This window comes from Zerene cesonia, chromosome 26 (genome assembly GCF_012273895.1).
Source record: "Zerene cesonia ecotype Mississippi chromosome 26, Zerene_cesonia_1.1, whole genome shotgun sequence".
Taxonomy (NCBI): domain Eukaryota; kingdom Metazoa; phylum Arthropoda; class Insecta; order Lepidoptera; family Pieridae; genus Zerene; species Zerene cesonia.
The window spans coordinates 3,437,784-3,460,389 of record NC_052127.1 but is presented as its reverse complement, the minus strand read 5'-3'; the positions used below and the strand labels follow the sequence as shown (position 1 = coordinate 3,460,389).

General features: G+C 32.8%; 3 protein-coding genes across 6 annotated transcripts in view; all 3 read right to left on the bottom strand.

Moving 5' to 3' along the window:
- Nucleotides 1-1,109: 1,109 nt before the first annotated feature.
- LOC119837112 (KH domain-containing, RNA-binding, signal transduction-associated protein 2-like) lies at nt 1,110-7,727 on the bottom strand. 4 transcript variants are annotated; one of them, XM_038362614.1, is made up of 9 exons: nt 7,356-7,727; nt 6,638-6,762; nt 6,109-6,218; nt 5,428-5,633; nt 4,653-4,769; nt 3,354-3,538; nt 3,125-3,217; nt 2,828-2,951; nt 1,110-1,607 (listed from the first exon to the last, which is right to left on the bottom strand). In XM_038362614.1, the coding sequence occupies exons 1-8, from the start codon at nt 7,561-7,563 to the stop codon at nt 2,835-2,837; spliced, it is 1,161 nt and encodes a 386-aa protein (XP_038218542.1). In that variant the 5' UTR covers nt 7,564-7,727; the 3' UTR covers nt 1,110-1,607; nt 2,828-2,834. The 4 variants fall into 4 exon arrangements, with proteins under 4 accessions (XP_038218542.1, XP_038218543.1, XP_038218544.1 ...); XM_038362615.1 differs by having other exon boundaries at nt 3,354-3,520; nt 7,356-7,563; XM_038362616.1 differs by lacking the exon at nt 4,653-4,769 and having other exon boundaries at nt 7,356-7,563.
- A 788-nt stretch (nt 7,728-8,515) lies between these two features.
- Nucleotides 8,516-10,426, bottom strand: LOC119837170 (dynein light chain roadblock-type 1-like). Its single transcript, XM_038362693.1, has 4 exons — nt 10,370-10,426; nt 9,850-9,937; nt 9,003-9,103; nt 8,516-8,650 (listed from the first exon to the last, which is right to left on the bottom strand). Exons 1-4 carry the CDS (start codon nt 10,424-10,426, stop codon nt 8,516-8,518), a joined length of 381 nt encoding a protein of 126 aa, XP_038218621.1.
- Nucleotides 10,427-15,173: 4,747 nt separating this feature from the next.
- Nucleotides 15,174-22,606, bottom strand: part of LOC119837169 (transient receptor potential channel pyrexia-like) — an 8,507-nt gene continuing 1,074 nt past the window's right edge. Inside the window, exons 2-9 of the mRNA XM_038362692.1 lie at nt 22,359-22,576; nt 20,732-20,913; nt 19,246-19,427; nt 18,825-19,053; nt 18,364-18,522; nt 16,924-18,039; nt 16,351-16,605; nt 15,174-16,250 (exon numbers count right to left, since the gene is read on the bottom strand). Of these exons, the coding sequence (XP_038218620.1) occupies nt 15,399-16,250; nt 16,351-16,605; nt 16,924-18,039; nt 18,364-18,522; nt 18,825-19,053; nt 19,246-19,427; nt 20,732-20,913; nt 22,359-22,576 (3,193 nt within the window). The 3' untranslated portion in view covers nt 15,174-15,398. The remainder of the gene's footprint in view (nt 16,251-16,350; nt 16,606-16,923; nt 18,040-18,363; nt 18,523-18,824; nt 19,054-19,245; nt 19,428-20,731; nt 20,914-22,358; nt 22,577-22,606) is intronic.

The following is a 22,606-nucleotide window of genomic DNA, read 5'->3' as shown; positions in this document are numbered from 1 at the left end:
ACCACATTAAATGCTATTTTACCTTTCCAATTTAAAACTGTATAGGGTTACCGTGGGAAAATTCGTTTTCGAATTGAGCACCAGAGCAGGTAGTCATCTAATTTTCATTGAAATCCGTCCACTGAACAGGAATAATGACTTAAAGCTTTTTTCAAAATACATCTTAAAGCCTCGTATTAATAGTAAACATTTGTTGGTCAACAATGTTGCCGGAATTTATAAGTCACCCTTCGCGCGCTTTTCAACTGTTAACAATCTGCAAACCGCAGTGTTGCAAGCGATTGCGAAACATGGTAATTTCGTCGTGAAAAAAAAAACATTAATTAATACGAGGCCTTACTGTAAATTAATCACAGATAATATAATTGTATGCTATGGGCGATACTGGAGTCATGGTCTAAAATAAGCCTGTAAGGTTTTGTAGCATATTTAAGCTATTGGTACATAGGCAATATAAATGAGAAAACAATAGATTTTGTATGTTTTTTTTATTGATTTATCAAATTAACTCTTAATAATGTTGATCTGTAAGGAAATGCATTACTTACCTCACCTTTTTGTATATAATCCTTTAGATATACCTATAAGTTTTACCATTACCAAGTATTACCAAATATCTTTTTCAATGTTTAAATGAAGTTTACATTTTGTGTACTATTTTTTTTAGTTCTCAATGACCTTATGTTCTTTTAATGAGAGTTTACATTTTTAAGTTCTAAGAGGTTTGATTGTCATGCATTATAAGAAATTTATAGTATAGCCACTTTGTTGAATAATAATTATAAATAGCAATTATAAAAATAGTTTTGCACCTTATGATTCATAACATTTCTACTTAATTCCTAAATATTTTCAATATTAATATTACAATAACTGACTGATTATTTTCTGTGTTAGTTACAGCGAATTTGTTACAATTACAATATTTAAAGAGAGACATTTAGAAACTGAACACTTATGGATTATTTTTAATCCTTGGTTTTTTCAACATGATGCAATATTATGAATTCCTTAAAATGTCAATAAATTTTTCAAAATGATTAGTTTTTTGTGTATATTTGATGTAGTGGGATAAATTTGGGTTGAAATTAATATTAAAAATCCATGTAATTCATATTTTAGAGTATTTATTTATTAAGTGTCACACAAGAATCATTATTACATATAGGTTTTATTCAACATGTTTCCAGATATTTAATGTCGATCATAGCTTTATGATTTTCCCTTCCTTAATCATGATAATATATTATTTTTATATCAAAACATGTTGAAATTACGTTTTCACTATACTTTTATGATTACATTTTAAAAGATTTTTGTTCATAATTGAACGATTTAAGTCTACTTTTTTATTAATTATAAATGCGACATATGCGCTAAATTGATAATGATAAAACCGTTTAAAATACATTAGTCAAGTTGAAAAACTATTCTTCACTGTCAATTAAAAGTTTATTTTGCTTTGATTTGATATATTTAGAGTAAACTGCAATTTTGTTTTCACACGATTTTTGTCTTCATTTTATAAGGTTCATTTTATTTCCATTATTGTGGATAGTTCATTTTTCATTCGGCATTTTTAGTGTGAGCGTTTCTTTAGAATAGGCCTGTAAATATTTTATTATTAATTACAAACTAGCTGTTGTTCACATGAAATGAAACAAGAGATAGGAAAGAACAGCAACGTAACACAATATAAATGTGTCAAGGCTGGCTTATCTTACCGGTTAGTAGTAAATTTGTGAATATATGTGAAATAGGTATAATATAGTTGTATATATTTGAGGTAGCTGGTATTTTTGTATGTATGTTATTGGATCAGAAGGATTAAGTATGTGTGTGGAGCAAATAATTTCTATTGTTTAAATATTTAGGTATAGTTTTTGATTGATATCACTATAACAATGAGATATATGTGTTATAAGTGAAGTCCTGTGTCCTGTATGGGACAGATGATGTACATCTGTTGTACTGATCGATTTTTGATACGACGGAGACATTCGTTTGTGCGTCACCACCGTGAATAGAACCTTAATCCCAACCCAAATCGATACGTGTCACACTATACTTAAATTAATGGTAATTCATCAGCACAACATAAGAAAATGCATGAGTAGCCCTTAAGTACTAATCATATTAGACATAAAAAAAAATCACAGCATCAAAAGATCTCAAGATTTGTGAAATAAGTATAAAATGCCTTTAGTGTCCTTTTCCACAAAAGACTTGTGATATTGTTACATGGAATCGTACTAAACTCGCCTCTCTCGACTCCTAATTTTGGTGTGGAAATGCATCCCAATTCTAGTGTGTATTGTGTAGTGGCGATATATGACATGCATATGCATTCGAGTGTGTAGTGTGTAATGTGTTTTATTAGTGCACGTGTTATATATGTACAGTGTGATAATAATCATTGTCGGACATGAGCACATGCAGTGTGTAAATTGATTTTTGTTGCAACTAAGAACCTAGCTCTGGCTTGAGGTTAGATCGGACAACTGAGCTGGTGGTTCGTGTGACGATAGTGATCCCCCCCTTGCCCGCTTTTAAGTGTTTTAGTTACTGAGGAAAAGAAAATCTATATGTCACGACTCGTATAGTATATGTATGGCACGATAGAGGTCACGTACGTGGAGCGCTGAAATGGCGCGAGTTTGGAACCCAACCGCCGCGTGCCCACCGTGAACGTACAAATTTCGTTATGAATGGGGTATTTTTGTCGTTTAGTCCAACTAAAAACAAGTGTGATGAGCATGTGTATTCTTACATGAAGTGTGTAATGTGTACATAGTGTACAGGTATAATTTTGGTGGAGGTGACGTACGTGCGCACTACTTGGGGCGCTGGTAGGGTGCGGGGCGCGCGAAGTGGCGCGCGGGCGCGGGCCCGGGGCCCGGCCGCCGGGTGCCCACTTCGCGCGACGAGTTCTTGTACTCGCGGGGCTCCTCCTGGCAAATAAATGATCGTTATCTATAATTATACTGAAACGTTTCGTTTTTTTATTCTTAGTTTAATGGCATGAGAGAGCTTTAGAAATGAAAATAATTTAAGAATTATGAGCAAAGCTAAACTAATAAATTTGAAAATTGCTTCTTATTTTCAAGTCGGTCACGAAACATACCTTGTAGTACTCTTCGTCATAGTAACGGTCGGGTGCACTGCGCTCATAGTAATAGTCCGGTTCGGGCGCCGCGCGAGACGGTGGTGGCCGTACCTTTGCAAAAAATAGAATATTTTATATAAAGGAAAGAAAAAAAAAACACACATTTTGTATAGATAATTGCCTGATCCTAGTATAAACTCAATTTTAATAACCATTTTAACCTCATACTAAATGAGCTGATACATACCGGCGGCTCAGGCATCCCGTACGGGTCGTCGTACCCGTACGAGCTCGTCTCCATAGCGGTGCGCGCCCTGTCCAGTATGCTGAAAACCTTCGACTTGGCCGGTTGCATGGGCCGCGCGGGCGGCATGCGCGGCGGCGCCGGACGCGGCATGGGTGGCGGCGGCGCGCCTGGAAACAGGCGATGGTCTGTTAGAAAAAGAAAAAAAGGAACGAATTGGCGCGAGCCTGAAATAGGAGCTGGTTGGTTAGGAAAAACCAAAAAAAAAAAAAAATGATTAAATTGCACCTGGAATGTGCTGGCTGGTTGGAAAAAAAAATGAATAAGTATAAATACATGGTGTGAGGAAAAACGAGAGGCGGTTTTGGAATATACTGGATATTCCAAATGTGGAGAGAAAAGATACCTTTTAATATGCACTAATAGCCTAAACAATATAAAAAAATCTTGGCGCGGGGTAGATGTGTCTGGAGTCTTGGTTGTTTACAAAAAGGATAAAAGGTTCTTTTTTTAATTATGTATTTTTTTCATTACATTGCACCCGAATCGATTCCTAGCTAGATTCCAAATTAAGATAAGTAAATGTTTAGTTTAAAGTAAATTCATGAATATTCTTATTTCTTGTAAGAAGATCTGCATGATATTCTTTTTATTTGTGAGGCAGATGTATTTAAAACACTTCAGCTGATTAATGTAGCATATGTGTATGAATCAAATAATTTCAAGGCTCTCGTTATGTAGTCTAAAAAGTTTTGATTAGTGATAAAGATTCCTAGGGTATCTGTGCAATAAACATATGTTTGAATTTACTAAAATATCTATATAAAAAAAGTTAATTAATAACATATATTGATTATTCTTCTTGATGTTATAGCAAAAATCCATAATTGCAAATAAAATAATAAAAAATGTATTTAAAACATGTATAAAAAAAGTGTACCTACAATGTCACACCAATCTTTCAAGTTGTGTGTTGTGTAATCGAAGAAAAATAGTTATTATGCTATTTGTAATACACAATGTTACTGAGAAATATAACTCAACTGCGCTACAAAGCCACGTATAGGCGCAATTTTGACAAGAAAATCATTGTATTCGGTTTTATTGTGAGCGGCACTGAGTATCTAATTCAAAAATTACACAAAAAGAAATATTATAATAATAATTCGCACGAATTTATCTTAAAGCTTTGTTATAAATTCAGAAATTACAGCTTATAATGAAATGTAACTGTGAAAGCTTTTAATGCAGCCGAGTATTGTGTTCATGTGTGTCATTCTGTCAATAAAACACAAATCGAACCTTGCACAGGATCTTGATAGGATAATGATCGTTTTGTGACCGTGCACGCATTGTATACAATTGCTTTACTGTTGTAGCCGGGCAATTGGAGCAGGGGGGGTCTACTTGCAGACGTATCTGATGACAAACGGGCCATGTTACTTGCGGCCTGGTGCGTAAGGGTGAGTATTAGATGTGGACTTGCAAAGTTAGTTGAATATTGGAGAATTTTGTAACGGTAATGCAATTTCTTATTATGTGTGTATTATGTATTGTGGCTTCTGTGTTTGATTTCCCTTCAGTCATGTATCACATCCCATTAAACTGAGAAGATGAAAAACTAAAATAGCTGTTGTAGTTTTAATAATTTTATGCAATATTAAATTAAGATTTAATGATATCTTCAACTAATGTTTTTGTATGAGTACACACATACTATAATTATACATTGAATAATGCATGTAAACACATTAATTTTAAATGTACAATCATTGATCTTAACTACCTCTTTATTTGTATATGCAATTTATAAAGATGTATTTGTTTAGTGTCAGAATTTTCGGTGTAAAGTATATGTAAACAATAAATAAGTGGATAACAAATAATTAAAAAAGGTAAATAAATATACAAAAAAAGAAGCTAGACACAGAATACTTCGATTTTTTATTACTTTGTTCTGGTTTCATAGCCATCAACATATTCATATATCAGAGTCCAACTTAAAGCTGCCACAAAATCTCCTATTACATTTATTTTTAAACCTACAAATTTAACATATATCTATCGCAAATCATACCTCTATCGATCATATCCCTCATCTGATTCTGTCGAATCATATCATGCGAGTCCGGCAGCAAATACTTCTTCACTTCGGCGAGGGCGTACGCGATTCGCGCATGCGCCTCGGCCGGGGGAGCCAACGCGGATATCTCGACGTGCAACTCGTCGGAAAGATGCGCGTATTTCGGCTCCAACGAGTTACGGAGCTCCTCTTCCTTTTGCCTGGAGAATATGTGGTGGGGTGGGTAAGTAGGTGCTTGAGGCAACTAGCTTATATCGAAGTATTATTATTACAGAGTACAATCTCTGGTTGAAATGACGGTACGGTACGGCACGGTAATATTGATCAGTTAAGTGGGAAAATACCATGTGATTTGGTTATCAAAATTAATAATATTGTAATGAATAAGTATTGCAAACAAAAATTTGTCTCAATAGTTTATCTTTATAATTATAAGATGGACAAACTCTTATAAAAGTAAGACTTTGAATTGAGCACAAATTTCAAATGATGTGCTCATATTACATGGATATTTATGAAATGTCTAGGTGATCTTGGGTTTTGATATCAATCTTTGTAGTATATAGTTGCCATTGCCAAGTCTGAAGTACTGCCAGAAATAGATGATTTTCAACAGCTGCATGTACCTTCAATGTCTAATAAGTCAGTTATTTTAATAATAAATGAATATATTACCTGTCCCTCATGGACCCTCTGCCTAGAATAGCCATTTTACACATTGTCTCTTCTTGTAATTGTTTCATTGTATTTCCCTTAGGTCCAAGGAGTTTACCCACAAAATTGAACTGAAATAAAACATTTAATTTTTTTTTATTACACAGAATTCTCAAATTACTTTACTTTTCAAAATAACCTTACATATATGTTAATAAACTTAATAGATGCCCTTAGACATGAAAACAAAAAGAGTGGAAGAAATTTGTGGCCGAGTTCAAATCTCACCTCAGGATTAAATTTTCTCTATTCTTTAAAGATTTCTCAACCTACACTTACATATAGTTATGCCAGTCACTCATATTGACATGAATATGTGAACCCACAGGTGAAGGACCTCATTTGCAAATTCACATCTGTATTTTTTAAGATTATATAACTAGCAAAATAAAACTGTTATGGAGTAAATAATTGAAATCCACAAATCTAAGCCATTTACAGATATACCAAATACTCTTTATACATTATTAAATATCTATAACCACATTACCTTTGGATGTTCCTTAATAGGAACCAGTACTTTAACTGTGACCTTGATGGGTTTCTCACGGAATACATCAAGATATTTCGTATCCCTGTGTGGGATTCTACCAGAAGCTTGTACTTTTGCTACTTCTGTAAAAAGAGATAAAGCGTTAGTAGACTAGAACATGAATAGAGATGTGTGTAGTAGATTACATATATTTCTTATCTTGTTGATATTTGAATAATATTCATCAAGATACATTTGTTTACTTTAAGAATGGAAGTAGATTTCATGTACATGAAGACACATTGTATGTATGAAATGTGATGTAATGTGTAGTATGAAAATAAATATAATGAAATTATAATTACATTCTAGAGTAATAGAAAATTAAATAATCATGAATATTTGAGTATCAATATTTTTTATGTATATAGTATGTGTGAACTGAATAACTGTAAATACCACATGGAAATCACAATAAGGATACTACAGAGTTCTAAATTTACAGTTAGGTGAAGTGCAATGACCTATGTATGTATTACAACTACAAAAATATGTATTACATAATAATGAAAGCTATTTTCAAAGCATTATCGGCTAGTGACAGATTCATTCAATGATAAGTTTTAAGTTACTTGCATTTAAACTAAGAAAAATACATAGAAATAAAGCGAATTGCTATAAAAAGCCGCAAACAATGTATCTACATTTAAGTATAACTATAAAACATAGAACAAACCTTGGTCAATAAGTCTGCAAGAAACAGGGAATTTAGTGTTGTTTAGTTTTATTTTCTCACTCAACAATTCTCGCATATATTCGCCGGCTTTTTCATTTAGTTTTGAAGTATCTTCGCCATCTTGTTCTTGTTCATGTTCATCTCCTTGGGCTCCTTGATTTGAATTTCTTTTAAAATCACTGCCATTCTTATCATACTTTTCAGCCATTTTACTACGTAGTAAAAACTTAACTCAGTTTATAATATTTCACTCTTTACTCGAGAATATCTAGAGTTGGGACAACAAACACACGCGTTGTCAAATTACCAATATTTAATCGACAATCAGACGCCACCAGTGACCAAACAAATGGTGTCAGGTGTTGCCATTTACCTCTTGCCTGACTTGTCAGAACATTTTATTATACTACTCTTTGTGTCAGACTGTGAGAGTTGTGATCAGAGGATACAGAGTAATTAATAATAACTGGTTGAGATGAGAATAAGCAGATAAATATAGTGTCACGAAAGAGGTCCCACACACGCGGCACTGCGGGCGCTTATATTAAAGTTGCCAGTATTATTTATTTCAAACGCCCTCAGCTTTTGGATAAAGAAACGTGACGTGACGAAGGGTTATAAGAATATCGCTTAATTGTGCTGTATATGGATATTTATTTGTTTAATTTTACTCGAAAGTAACGGAATGCTTTAAAACATCAAAAGTAAAATGGTACAAGTCGCAGTTGTAGGGAGGATCATTCGTGAACATTTTAAATTTAGTTTCGCCGTAGATTTTTTTTGTGCACTTTCCGTATTTCTCGTAAAGGATTTGATATTTCGAATGGTCTTAACAAAATATCATGGGAATCTGATTATTGTATTTAAATAGGTATCTAATTCATATTTCGTTAAGTACCTATTAGCAATATTCTGTGTTCCGGGTGTGGACGATTTTAAACATAATGTTCTTATCAAATGCAGTTAATTATGTATAAAATTATACGAATCAGGGTAAAGCAAATAAGGTGTTAAAATGTTGGATTAAAAGTTTTATGAATACCTATAATCATATAATATATGTATTGTTTGATTATATCATAATAATATTAAAGGTATAGTTAAAGCTATATTATGGTTATATTAAAATCTTTAAAATAATAAATTATAACGTATTATGTCTATCCATTTTTCTTTTGCTTTGTTTTTATTCTTGAATGCTGCATAACCGTGATACTAAATTCTTTATGTGGAGCGGTCATTATTTCTATTTTCTTTGTATTTAATCTCAGTATGAGAACTTCATCAAATGGATCCTGCAAATACATACCCACATAAGTATTTTTAATATATTAAGAATTAAATAACCTTACTACATTTTAATTTTATTATTCAATTAATTATACATTTCACTTTAAGCTTATTGCGTAATAATACTTCTCACAAGCTACAAGGTAAATGTCACACTACACACTTCACAATAATATTATAAACTTGAAAGTTTGTTTGTATGTTTGTCCGTCAATCACGCTGAAACTACAGAACGGATTTTGATGAATATTGGTATACAGGCAGAGTATGAGCTGACTGGGGTGATAGGATACTTTTTATCCCGGTTAAATGCTTCCGTGGGATAAAATTTAAATTATATAAAATGTACTCAGGTACCAGCTCTTTGATGGCAGTTTGAGTCATAACACCTAATCGTCGCATGGCGATGCCGTAGTTAGTTGCATTCATTAAATTAATGTTTGTCAAAACTGGCTCTCCTGCATAAAAATTCAAAATGTTTTCTTTAAATATCAGTGAGAAAGTATACTTACTGAAAGATGTATGTAATTTTTAAATTTTGTCAACCGGAAGCGCTCACGAAAATAAATGGAAGCTTAAGTATATAACAAATAATATATGTTTGTAAAAAGCTTTATATAGTCTATAAGCTGTTCGCCTCGGCTTCGTCCGTGGTACATATATAGCCTATGTTCCTCAGGGATAATGCAGCATTCTATTGGTGAAAGAATTTTTGATATTGGTTCAGTAGTTTTTGCGTGAAAAACATATTTACATACAAACTTCTTTTGGTCACTTCTCTTGGCCTTGGAATTATATATATATAATTCCGAACCGGTGGTAAATGGTTAATATTAATTGTATTAATTCTAAAGTGCCTCTATAAGAGTCTTATTGAAATATTTCATTGTGTTTGCGATTTTCAACCCATATAGATAAGCGTGTTGAAATAAGAAGAAAGAACTCATGTAATGCTAATATTATAAATGCGAAAGTTTGTAAGGATGTGTGTGTGTGTGTTTGTTGCTCTTTCAAACTTCGGCACCGGTTGCAATGAAATTTGGTATGTAGACAGCTGGACAACTGGAATAACATATAGGCAAATTTTTATCCCGATATTCCTACGGGAACGGACTTACGCGGGTGAAACCGCGGGGCGCAGCTAGACCTTTATAGGTACAAAAACCGTACTGACTGAATGTTGGTGCGAAGATTTATAGCTCACCCTCTTGATTAGTCATGACCACACCCTCTACTGATTCGTCCTCCATGATCCTGTCAACTATAGGATTTATTTCATTTAAAGAGGCCGTCTGGAAATAATTAACGTTTTTGGTCACATAGGCTTTAACAGATAAATTATGCGGTTACCCCGCTGTTAAAAAACGTATTATGAAAAAAAACGTGCAATTTTTTTTTTTGGGTTTTTTACCTCATATACAAATATGACGAAATCTCAGATCTATGTAATTTATTTGCGTTTTAATTTATCTATATAATTTATATTTTGATATCGGATTTATGAAGTACTAGCAGTCCGACCGGGCTTCGCCTGTGCTACGTTTTTCTCTCCTTAAGAATCTGCCGTGTCTCTTAACAAAATCGTAAAAAATAGCCGAATTGGAGCCGTTCTAAAAATTAATTAATTTCCCTTTTCGAACCGAAATAGCGAGAGAGATTCTTCAGTCTGTAAAATAGATTTTTTATGTATAATATATATTCAGAACAATTTGTCAAGTTCTTACCGTCCGAACGAGCCATTCGTCCTGAAAATTCTTCAATAAGTTGGAAATTATTTTCATTTTAATTAATACTTAATGATCTACCTGTAAGAAAGTTAAAAAGTTTTAATTAAGTTATCCGTTCTATATAATTTTATCTGTTTCTTCTTATTGCTAGAATAAAAAAGTAGATAAAAGATATAAATAATATTTTAAAACCATATTAACAACTAGCAACTAGCAATAACATATTCTATGGTCTATTCACGTAACTACGATCAGTTAAACTGGTTCCATGACATGTCCTATTGGTAAACAATATATTATGAATGGTATATCTAGGTATCTTATAACCTAGTTATAAAGGCAACCTTGGTTAACGAATCGTACGCGGTAAATTGCGTGGCGTTTCTGCAGTTCCGCCTAAAACAACGCGACGGAACGCAACGTGGATTTTTGTCCGTAAGAATCTCATATAATGTGGGTATATAGGCAAAACTTATAAAACTATGTATGAATTGCTCTAGATTTAAAGTTCAATAGTATACAATACCGCAGCAGTTATTTATTGCCACGTTTTTTGCTTTTCTTAGCCACTTGTTGCACCACGCACGCAGAGAAATCTTTAGTTCCGCTGACAACGATTTCCATCGAGTTGGTCTCGATCCTATATGCAATCAGTTCGTCTAAAACATCCTGATGGTCATGAAATAATAATTTATTAGAAAAAGGTTGTCATACTTGAAAGGCATTTTCTGTTACAATTCGTATGCGTAACGATATTTGATATAAAATGAATAAAAGAAATAGCTAGCCTAAACATAAATATGTAGGTAGATTTCAAGAAACAAAAATCTAGGGACTTATAAATTATTAAAAACGTTATCTAAAATACTGATTCCATATTTTATTAGGGTTGAGGTTCAAAATCAACCTACGTTATCTAATATTTTCTCTTATGCCAATACGAGTTATTCAATTTAATTATTTTTTATTAAAAGGTATGAATATTGGTTTACTTATAATGGACACGGAATCAATTTGACTCTAACTTCGTAAAGCCAAATCCACATCACTAATCCTACTAGTCCTACTTCCTACTAATATTATAAATGCGAAAGTTTGTAAGGATGTGTGTGCATTTGTTGCTCTTTCACGCGAAAACTACTGAAACGATTGCAATGAAATTTGGTACGTAGACAGCTGGACATCCGGAATAAAATATGGGCAACTTTTTATGCTGATATTCCTACGGGATTCTGACTTAGGCGGGTGAAACCGCGGGGCGCAGCTAGAATTATAAATGTGAAAGTTTGTTTGTTTGGATTTTGATGAAATTTGGTATATATACAGGGTAGCTGACTTGGGTGATACGATACTTTTTATCCCGATTAAATGCTCCCTTGGTAAAAAACAGGAATCTTGATATCTTGGCGGAGCCGGGATGAGCGTCTAGTACTACATATAACCTATTTAGATTTTTACTTTTACTATCAAATTTGTTTTTTACATCCTAACACCTTAAATGTGTTTCTAATTAATTTTCTAAATGATTCAGTCAGTCGGAAACTATCCTAACTATATTTAGGATGCTAACTTGCTCAATGCGATTATATTACTTTCCCAAATTCAGTGAAGTTTCCGAAATTAAATCGTCTAAACTTAGTGTATCGTCTAAAGTTATATATAAATGTAGGTACACTGTGTAATAAGCGCGTAAACAGAGAATTGATAAAATAAGCTAGAACTTATAAGGGCCTTGTGAACCGCTCATAATATGTGAGGTTCCATATATGTGCTATATACTCGTATTATGTCATCCTGAATGACAAAAACAACACAATGACTAACAGATATATAATTATACTTTGCTTGCAATGCATGCATGACGTTATAAAATGAGCGATCGTGCATAACACTGCGTTCGTTCTAATACAATATCAGTAATTTTGTTTACTGTCTAATTTATTTTTTGTTTTATGTGAAATACGTCCATTGTATCTTCTAGAGGATTACGGAATTCATGCACGAACTGCCTTCCTTCCACTAGTTTCGCCACGCAACTTTGTCTCTTATAATCGCCAAAGCGTAATGTACTACGGTAATGGATTTCCTAAGATTAGCGCAATCAACCAAACAAACTCGTCAGATTTATAATATTACTCGTCTCGGCTCCACCCGAGTTGAACACAATATAAATAATAGCCTATGTTAAACAAAATTAATGTAGCTATGTAACGGTGAATGATTTTGGAAATCATTTCATCAGTTTTGGAACCTATTGCAAACAAACAAAACTAGAAATCATCCCTCTTAATAAAATTAGTGTACATATTGCTCTAATACCCTATTAGATTACCTAAATATAACACCTTAACCGTTACGAAATATGTATTTACTATGCTACCGACTACAACTCTAAGGGACAGTCTTAAATCACAATGAGTTAATAATTTATACGCACCAAATACTTACAATTTCACTTATAAACCGACGAAAGACTGAGGAAAGTGCGGGTAATTTATTAGCCAGCGGATATACAATATTCTCAGGTACCGTAGTAAGCTGTAGGAAATCTGTAAATGTGATACTATATGTTACATTTGGCGGCATTAGCTACATAAATTAAAAAGAAACTCAATCCTTGCACTGTATTTCACTGATTCATTGAAATAACAGAATGATTTCAAATTACTATTATGAAGCTAACACTAAAAGCCGTTATTCTTTCAGTCTAAGCGTTGATAATCAGATTTTAAGTGAAATTATATTCAAAACTAGTTACTCGTGTGTCAATATGTACCTACATACACTCTACACACTCTACACACACTTTTACAAAAAATCCTATCTTACTAATTTCTAAACGCGAAAGTTTGTAAGGATGTGTGTGTGTTTGTTGCTCTTCCACGCAAAAACTTCAGAACCGATTGCAATGAAATTTGGTACGAAGACAGCTGGACAACTGGACAACTGAACCTGTATGTTAATACAGGCAACGTTTTTCCCGATATTCCTACGAAATACGGATTTACGCGGGGCGCAGCCAGTGTTTTATAAGTGTGAATGTAACCCAACAAATTGCCATGTTTTATTTAATAATTAACTCTAGCCATCAAATCGAATGTAGCTAATCGAAAATGGAAACGATTTGTAGTCGAATACAATTTCGATGTTAATGTAACCGCAGGTTGACCTGCCGTCGAATTGCTAATAGTGTTTGACTCTGTTACACGTTCTTTGTGAAATTTCCGAATGGCAAGCTTAATTCTGTATCCATTGTGCGGTTTACTATGTTAACTGCGAAACGTTATCGGTCAAATGTCTGTATAATAACATATTATAGAACATTGCTTTTGCATTTAATACTTCACTCAAATTATAACGACAGTATTATAAAACTCATAATTCAATCTCATTTATTCAATTAAACTTCTTCTAGAAGCTCTTCTCATCGTTAAATATTATTTGTGTTTGTAATGAATATTTGTGAAGCGTTTGTGAAGTGAATTGTTTATTGATTCTGTTTTGTATTTTATAGCGAAAGAGGCCATCGAGGCCATGGACATAGTTTTTTTTATTTGTTTCACATATATTACACGAAAAGAAACAATATGATACAGTAATAATACAGCATAATAGCGGCTTTATCATTATAGCGGCAGTGTTCTCTACCAGGCAACTATGACACTCATAGCTTGTATATTACCATAGTTAGCGTTGGTTTACATTTAATTTTTCATTGTAGGTAATTACTCTCACCATAATGATGATGATGAGTTTTTATTTATATATATAAATTTATACAAAGATATAATTACAAAAACAATTATTGGCATTCTTCACTTCAGGTTTTTCTTTTCCTTAATATTTAATTAACTTTACAGAAATTACTTATTTACTGCCCACCAACAACATTAATAAGATAAACCAAACATCAGATAATAATGAATAATATTAAATTCGGCATCATTTTAAATACAGCCGAATCGTGCATTAAGCATAATCGCAGTGGATATGAATTCAACTAAAAGCTTACCATTTCGGAAATACATAATTCCCATCACGTTTGGATGCCCTTCAATACGATTTATTACTTTAATCGTGTGCGTGGAAAACTCCTGAAACGAAGCGAAAATGATGTGATCTATTTACTAACTGGTTCCTCCGTAGCTTGGTGGTAATGCGCTTTTTCGTTCGCATTTATATGTAGCTATTTAAGATGTATTTAGAGAATGAGTCAATTTGAAGACGTTTCATATAGCTACTTAAAGATGCAACCTATTCACTGAGCGATTTCACGATGTCGTTCGGAAACGCGTTATTCTAATCGTATGTTTATATAAAGTTTGTTTATGTGATACAAGGTACATCGCATCCACTTTTGCTGGTTGTATATATATATATATATATAAAATAAAAATATACAACTGTATAGGTGTGATGCCAATGTTATAAAATTAAGGTGAAGTTATTTTGAACCATATTCGTGACCTATATATATTGTGATCAAAGTTTATAGGAGATTTTTTTATGCATTTGTTTGTGTGTACGAAATCTAAAAGTACGTAACCGATTTTCAAAATTCTTTCACCACTAGAAAGTATGTTATATTTCAATTTTGATACCGCTCTATTTATCCGGTATTTATGGTAGTATTATAAAGAAAATACAAAATAATTTTACTCACGGAAGGCATATCTCTGTCTGATATTCTCTTTTTAAACAAATTGGCCATAATAATAATACCAGTGTAAAATGTTTACAAAATAAACGATCAAAAAGTATATGATGGGAAATATTAAAGAATCGAGTAGGTTCTGAATTTTAATTTTCATAAATGCAATTTACATATATCAGAGCATGCCATTGCTTTTAAAATAATTGTACAATGTTCATTATATTAATTTAATTATTATAAAAGTAAACATATTTAATATAATTATGTGGAACAATAAATAAGTAAGAATCGTGTTTACATAATTTATCAAGTGTTTAAATAGAAGGCATTGATGATGGTCTTTAACCATTTATTTTCTCAACAATTTGACATTTATTTTAAACTGCCTAGTTTACTTTCTAATCGTGATAAAGTCTGTTTTATAGATTCCATTTCTACAGATAACTGATCGACTTTAACGTTTAATTTTTCTAATGGACTGTTAACCTCCTTACTTATTTCTTTTAATTCCGTCGCTTGCATCAAATAGAAATCTTTGAGGGCCTCTTCAATTTTCAATTTTTGTAATAGTTGTATCTCAAGTTTGATCATATCACTTTGCTCATTCTGTTTCTCCTCTAGTTTTTTCATAGCCTCGTGCATTTCATTGATTTTTGTCCGAAATTCTTTTGAATCAATTTCTTCGTCTTTTAATTCTTTTTGCGCCTGGGCAATGGTTAAAATGGCATCTCGAATATTCGTTGGCAGTACTTTGTAATATTTCCATCTTGGTTTTCCAGGACATAAAGTAACCTTGTCTGGAACTCTTCGTTTATTTTTGATACCTTCATTTATTTTTAACGGTAGAATGGTACTGAAAAATCTATTGTATACTAGATTATCTAATGTTGATAGAAATTCCACTCGTTTAGCTAGCCTGTTTATATTTCCCAATATTTCTAGATCGTTTATATCACTTACGGCCACACCAACCATCAAATTCATAAGTACAATTGCGGCCAATACGAGAAATATTAAGAAAATAAGTCGCACTATTATAATAGAAGTTGCTAGATCTTGAGAATGTTCTGCATCAAACAAGCTTTCATAGTCAAACTCTGAAGTCATCATAACCATTGTTTTGACGAATGACGCCCAAGGACTTTCAAAAGGAATTTTCGAGTGAAATTGTATCATGAAGCTAAGAGAAAAACCAATTACAAGGAAGGCAAATGTTAAAAGAATCTGAAAAAAAGAATAAATGTAATATTTACAATTCATGCTACATGCTATTAAAGAATAGTATCTTAAATATATTTCATTTAACTTTTAATTTTATACTCACTTTAACTACATTGGCGGCAACCTTTCCAAACATAAGAACATAGTAACCCCAATTAGGAAATCGTGACAGTAAAAACATTAGTTCTATCCAGGAAAGGAGCAATGCTAATGTGGCTATGTGCCTAGACCATTCCATGTCAGAAGACACGATGACAGCACTGGGCAGTATTAGAGCAAAAACAATAGATCCGAATTTGATCCACGTCTCCATTTGAAAAACGTATCGAGAACTTTTAACATTCATGTATAGGATTTCCTGTAATTAAAATATTATTACTGTAAATCGCTGATACATCATAATTACTGTCTTAAAAAAACGGGAGTATTTGAAGTAGTTAGCCAATCAATCAATCAATCAAAAACTCTTTATTGTGCACCTTTACAAGAAGAGTACAAACAGAAAATAAATAAAATCAGCAGTATGAAGAGCACAACAGGCGGTCTTATAGCTTAAGCAGCGATCTCTTCCAGACAGCTAATTAGTTATATTACTGGTTTTTTTATAAATATAACATGGAATTTTATAATAAACTAAATTATAAATAATACATCGATGAAATATAAAAAAACATACCTGTAAAATAATTAGGCAGACCGATGCATATATGAAATAACTCCAAACAGTTGTACCCAGACATGATGGGGGACTATCATTAGTATCTTTATAAAAAAACACAGAAACAATAAATATAGTAAGTGAGGAAACAAAAATTCCATATACGACTATAATTGTATAAAAGAATGGTAATAAAGCTTTCCATTTTAAATATAGAAAACTTTCTACTAAGGGATGGACTAGTAACCTCTTTTGGTCATATCTATTTCCAGTTGCAAGAAGAGCTTCTATTACTTTCATTTGTTCCATTTCACAGACAGTAGGCATAAGTATTCGATAATCAATTGTAATTTCACAATTGGCATCTTCAAAGTTTTCCAAATTAGATGATATATAGGAATCGAAAACATCCTCTATGAAGTCAGTTGGCTTTGATAAAGTATTCATAATCAGATGGATAGCCGTTTGTCTCGTTTTTCCTGTACAATCGGTATATCCCGATAAGTCTGCACCTTCTTGTAGGAGCAATAATATAACATCTCTACTTCCATGATGACTCGCGGCGTGCAGTGGATTAAAGCCTTTGTTATTCATGTCGTGGATAGTTGATTTGTCAAATTTTGTAATAAAAGTAGATACCTCTAGAAAGTTAAAAACTGCAGCGATATGCAAGGACGTGGATGCATAAAACGGTGTGTCGGTAGTTCTTAATTTTATATCAGCGCCTTTTTCTAGCAAAATTTCAATGCAATCAACGTTATTATTGAACGCAGCAAAATGAATGGGCCCAAAACCCTTTTTATTAGCCGTTGTAAGTGAATTGATCATATCGAGTGCTTTACCGTGTTTGTGTTCCAACAGAAGTTTTAATATATTTGCATGACTATGTTCAGTTGCTACATGTAACACATTGACGTTGTTTGGCAATTTTACTTTAATTGATGCTCCTTCGTCTAGCAATATTTTAACACATTCAATATGCCCATGTCTTATTGCTTTAAATAGTGGGGTTTCTCCTTCGTCATTTTGACATTCAAGAATTCCATGCTGTTTGGTTACGCTCAGAATTTCTGTGAGGACATCTAAATTTCCTAACGCTGCCGCTGAATGAATAGGCGTTTCGCCATCATTTGCCTGTAAAAATAATAAAAACATTACAACCATATACATTAATATTTTTAAGTGTGTACTGATTAAAACAAAAAGTTAAATAGAAATACTAGGCTATTTTATACGTATTTCTAATATTTTTCATATAGCGCCGTCGATCGAATTTATAAGTAATTCAATGCGCATTATAATGGATCTATCATGGGAAATGAGATATTTCCCCGCAATAAAAAGAAGCCTATATAGAAAGCCTATATAGTCGTAGATAAAAAAATGAGTGAAAGAAGGGTAAAAAAAAAACTTTCGTATTTATAATATTTGTAATTTTTGTATCTCGGATGAATATACCTTAAGAGTGACATCAGCACCAGCTTCTAAAGCAATGCAAACACCAGGAACCCACGCCTCTTCGACAGCTAATTGCAGAACTGTATGCCCATCCTTATCCTTTGCATCAATAATGGCCACAAAAGGATCACAATCATCATACGGATAATTAGCTAAAACCTGCAAGATTTTGGTTTATGTTTGTCTCAAATGATAGATTAACTCTACATTGTCACACTTACACGTATACGGAGTAATTTATTATTAAATTCTGGCGATCTTAATCAGAGTAATTAGGTACTTAAGATTTAATAGCATTGTCACGAATCCTTGGTGTGCACAAAGTTTAAATCTATCCGTTTAAAATACGTCAAAATATAGTCTAAAAGAGTAGGCTAGATACAAACATGCACGTAAATATGTATTTTCTATTAGGTAGATAGCTAATAGAAACGTGTTAAAAATAGATTTTGTCTACGTACCTGCAAAGGATCCTCTAATTGAAGCTTCACACAAAGATGTAATGGTGTTAGTCCAGAGGAATTTAAACAATTAACAGACGCTCCTATATCCAGAAGCTCCTGCATACTGGCGATGTTCTTCAATTCTATTGCAGTGTGAAGAGGGGTATCAATGTTATCTAAGCCATGACATTTCATAGAATTATGCGTTCCACCAGATTTGATTAGCATTTTGATGATTTCTGTAAAACTATATATATATACTATATAAACTATAACTATATATATATAATAAGTAGTTGACATAATTATATCCAGAGAAATAAACTTGGAATGCGATTAAGAACAAGCATGGCTATTAAAAATCACACACATTCATATACATGTCTTCTTCTTTTCTTCTCATTTGTATCGAATTGTATAAAATATTATGATTAGGTACCTTTCAGAATTGATTTCAAGGTTATTATAGTATGCTGATCCTACAACGTCGAGAGGCGTTCGGCCTAAAACATCTTGTATATTGGGATCCGCTCCAGCTGCTAGTAATAGCCGAGTACAATGCTGGTGGGAACAGGAGACTGCTACGTGGAGTGGAGTCCATCCTGGCTGTAGTAGTGGTAACTGGAAAATTCGTTATCATCAAAATTTTTTATTAGCCTAGTCTTAAATTTTATGTTATATATATGATATGGTATAAAAATAAAACTGAATCACTAAATATATTGCTTAGCGTAAAAACTCGAGAACGGATCGATCAATTGGGCTAATCTATTTTAACGTTTTTGTTAAGACACAAGGGGGGTTCTTAAGCAGAAAAAAATATTTCAGTGGTAAAGCCGGGGTGAAACGTTATTTAAATATAGCCAGCTACTTTCCACACACGATATTTATACAGATCTCATATCAGATATGTTATATTGTTCGCCTGTTAGTCAGCTGTTAGCCCTATAAATTAGGAAAGATGTGAGATTTTCCCTTAATATATCTCACACTGGCGGTCCGCCCCGGCTTTGCCTGAGGCACATACATAGCCTAAAACCTTCCTCAATAAATAGGCTATCTAAAACTGAAAGAATTTCTCAAAACGGATCAGTAGTTCTTAAGGTTAGGCCGTTCAAACAAGCAAACAAACAAGCTCTTCAGTTTTATAATATTAGTACAGATGAGGTTTTTTAAAAATAAATTTTTAGAAAAGTCGAAATCATCAAGAAAAAAACTCTATTTCACTTTTTATACGTGTTTTTTGTTGTATCTAAATAGATTGAGTACCCCCCCCATACCCTCCCTTAAATATTCCCGTTCTTATAATGCTACATAATGCTGTATTTTACTATACTGTGCTATAGACGATGTATATAGCACAGTATAGTAAAATACAGCATTGTGTAGCATTATGTTATCTGTGGTAAAATACATATTACAGTTACGTCTTTGCTAGGAACATAGATGATCACATAATGACCAATTGATTACTATTATTAACTGACTTTACATATCACGATATTACATCAAACTCTATTTTGTGTGCTATGTATAATATACTAGGTAACCGCCCGCGGCTATGCCCGCGTAGTCGCAGGAAACTTAGACCCGGGGTTTTTCTCGCATGTTCCCGTTCCCGTGGGATTTCCGGGATAAAAACTATCCTATGTACGTCTCCTAGGTCCAAGCTACCTCTGCACAAATTTTCAGCCAAATTGGTTAATCCGTTCTTCAGTTATAAATAGTGTAACTAACACCACTTTCTTTTATATATATAGATTTTCGTTCAACGTTTATCAAATTTAAGTTTCAAATTATTTATTTTATAACGTTTTTGACGAATCTATTCGATAATATAACATGATGAAATATTTTCGAAATATAGACCGCATACTTCTTTGAAATGATTATCACAGATACGCTAATAATGTGTGTAAACTCACATTTTCTTTGACGCTCATACAATTATGATCAATGTCATCCTTCCATGCTTTTGGTAATTCTGTATTGACTTCGTCAACATCGCAACGAATGTTGACCATGTCGTTTATGATATGGCTTATCTTTTTCACGTCTTCTTCGGCTTTTGGTGACATCCTTTCGGATTCCACTCGACTTTGTATATCTGTAATGGGGTATCTATTGTTATATTTATAGAAATAAAGACAGAAACATATATTCATCGGAAATACAACACGCAATAACAAAACAAATATCTATTTACTACATCACAAAAAAAATAATACCAAACTAATGAAATCAAAATAACTAAACCAATTTATTAACTTATAAAATGGGGCCATAAGTAAGGCAGATTGATCAAAATTGATTCATACAGTAAAAAATTGAGTTAACAAACACAAAAATGCAGTCCAATTGAATTCCTCCTCCTTTTTTGAAGTCGGTTAACATACGATAACTAAGCAAAGCAAAGATATTATAGTGAAGTGTGTTGAATGGACGCTGATGAAAAGTGATTAAAACATTCTTTTGTCTTCTTCTTTGATTAACAACTTGTCAAAAGTTAAGCACAAATTTTGGTGGAAATATATTTTAAATTTGACATAGGTTTAAAATATTTTATAAACACAGTTTTACGTAATCTTATGTGCGTTTCTTATCGTTTGTCATTGAAAAGCAATTAACTGTATACAGGGACTGACGTTAACAATGGCTTGAGTTTCATCATAATTGTAATGAAGGTTAACGTTTTTATCAGATTTATATGGACATACATTTTTTAAGGATCGGTTTTCAGATCAATGCTAAGTACATACAACCTCTAAAACGCAGGTTCATCCTCATGTAGCTAGATATCGAAACCAGTTGTAGTTTTTGTAATTTAACTAATAATAATTCCACAAAAATTACTGTTAAGCGAATGCATTTGATTTTTAAAACCGAATTCTCTATTTTTCTAACATCCGTTTGTTACCTTGTGTTGTGTGTTGTATGTTTAGGTGTCTGTGCGTAATCGGCTCCTTTAGGTTCAATTTCAACGCACTTTAAAAGGACAGGTTTAATTCACACTTTGTACACTTACCAAGAATCGATGACAATGCAATAATTTCATTAGTTTATATTATTATAGAGAAGCTGTTCGCCCCGGCCGTGGTACATATATAGCCTATCTAACACTGAAAGAATTTTTCAAATCGGACCAGTAGTTCCTGAGATTAGTGCGTTCAAACAAACAAACAAACACATCAGCTTTATAATATTAGTATTGATTAGTATTTAGTATTCCTTTTGTATACTGGCAAAAAGAGCAAGAGACAGACTACTAGTGCAAGTGTTTTTTTAGTTTTTTGAATCTCTTTATTATTTATTAATATATAAATTGTTAACTAGTGCCATAGTTTCAGTATGTTTCCTTAAAACTATATGTACTTCTTTAATTGCTCAAACATTAACGTTTTTACAATAATATAAAGCAGTATACACACGATGATAATAACACTTCCACACGTCCTTCTAAAACTCTTCTTTCAGAATTTATAACATTACTCTAGACTAATATAACTCAATGATTAATCTTTATTACGATTATTAAAAATGCACCAGCATTACCTTCAGGAAAATCTAGTAGAATGGCCATTTGGCGCGCATTACCCGCATATGCAGCTAGGTGTAAGGGTGTTCTACCGTATTTATCAAGTCTGTTCTTTTCTGCGCCATATTTGTCCAATAGAGAGAGTGCATCACCACCAGTTAATGCAGCTAGATGGCAGGCCGATACCATTTCAAGACGACAGGTTACATTTGGGTTCGCGCCTTCTTTTAGAAGTCTGTTGGCATTTATAATATGTAAATACTTA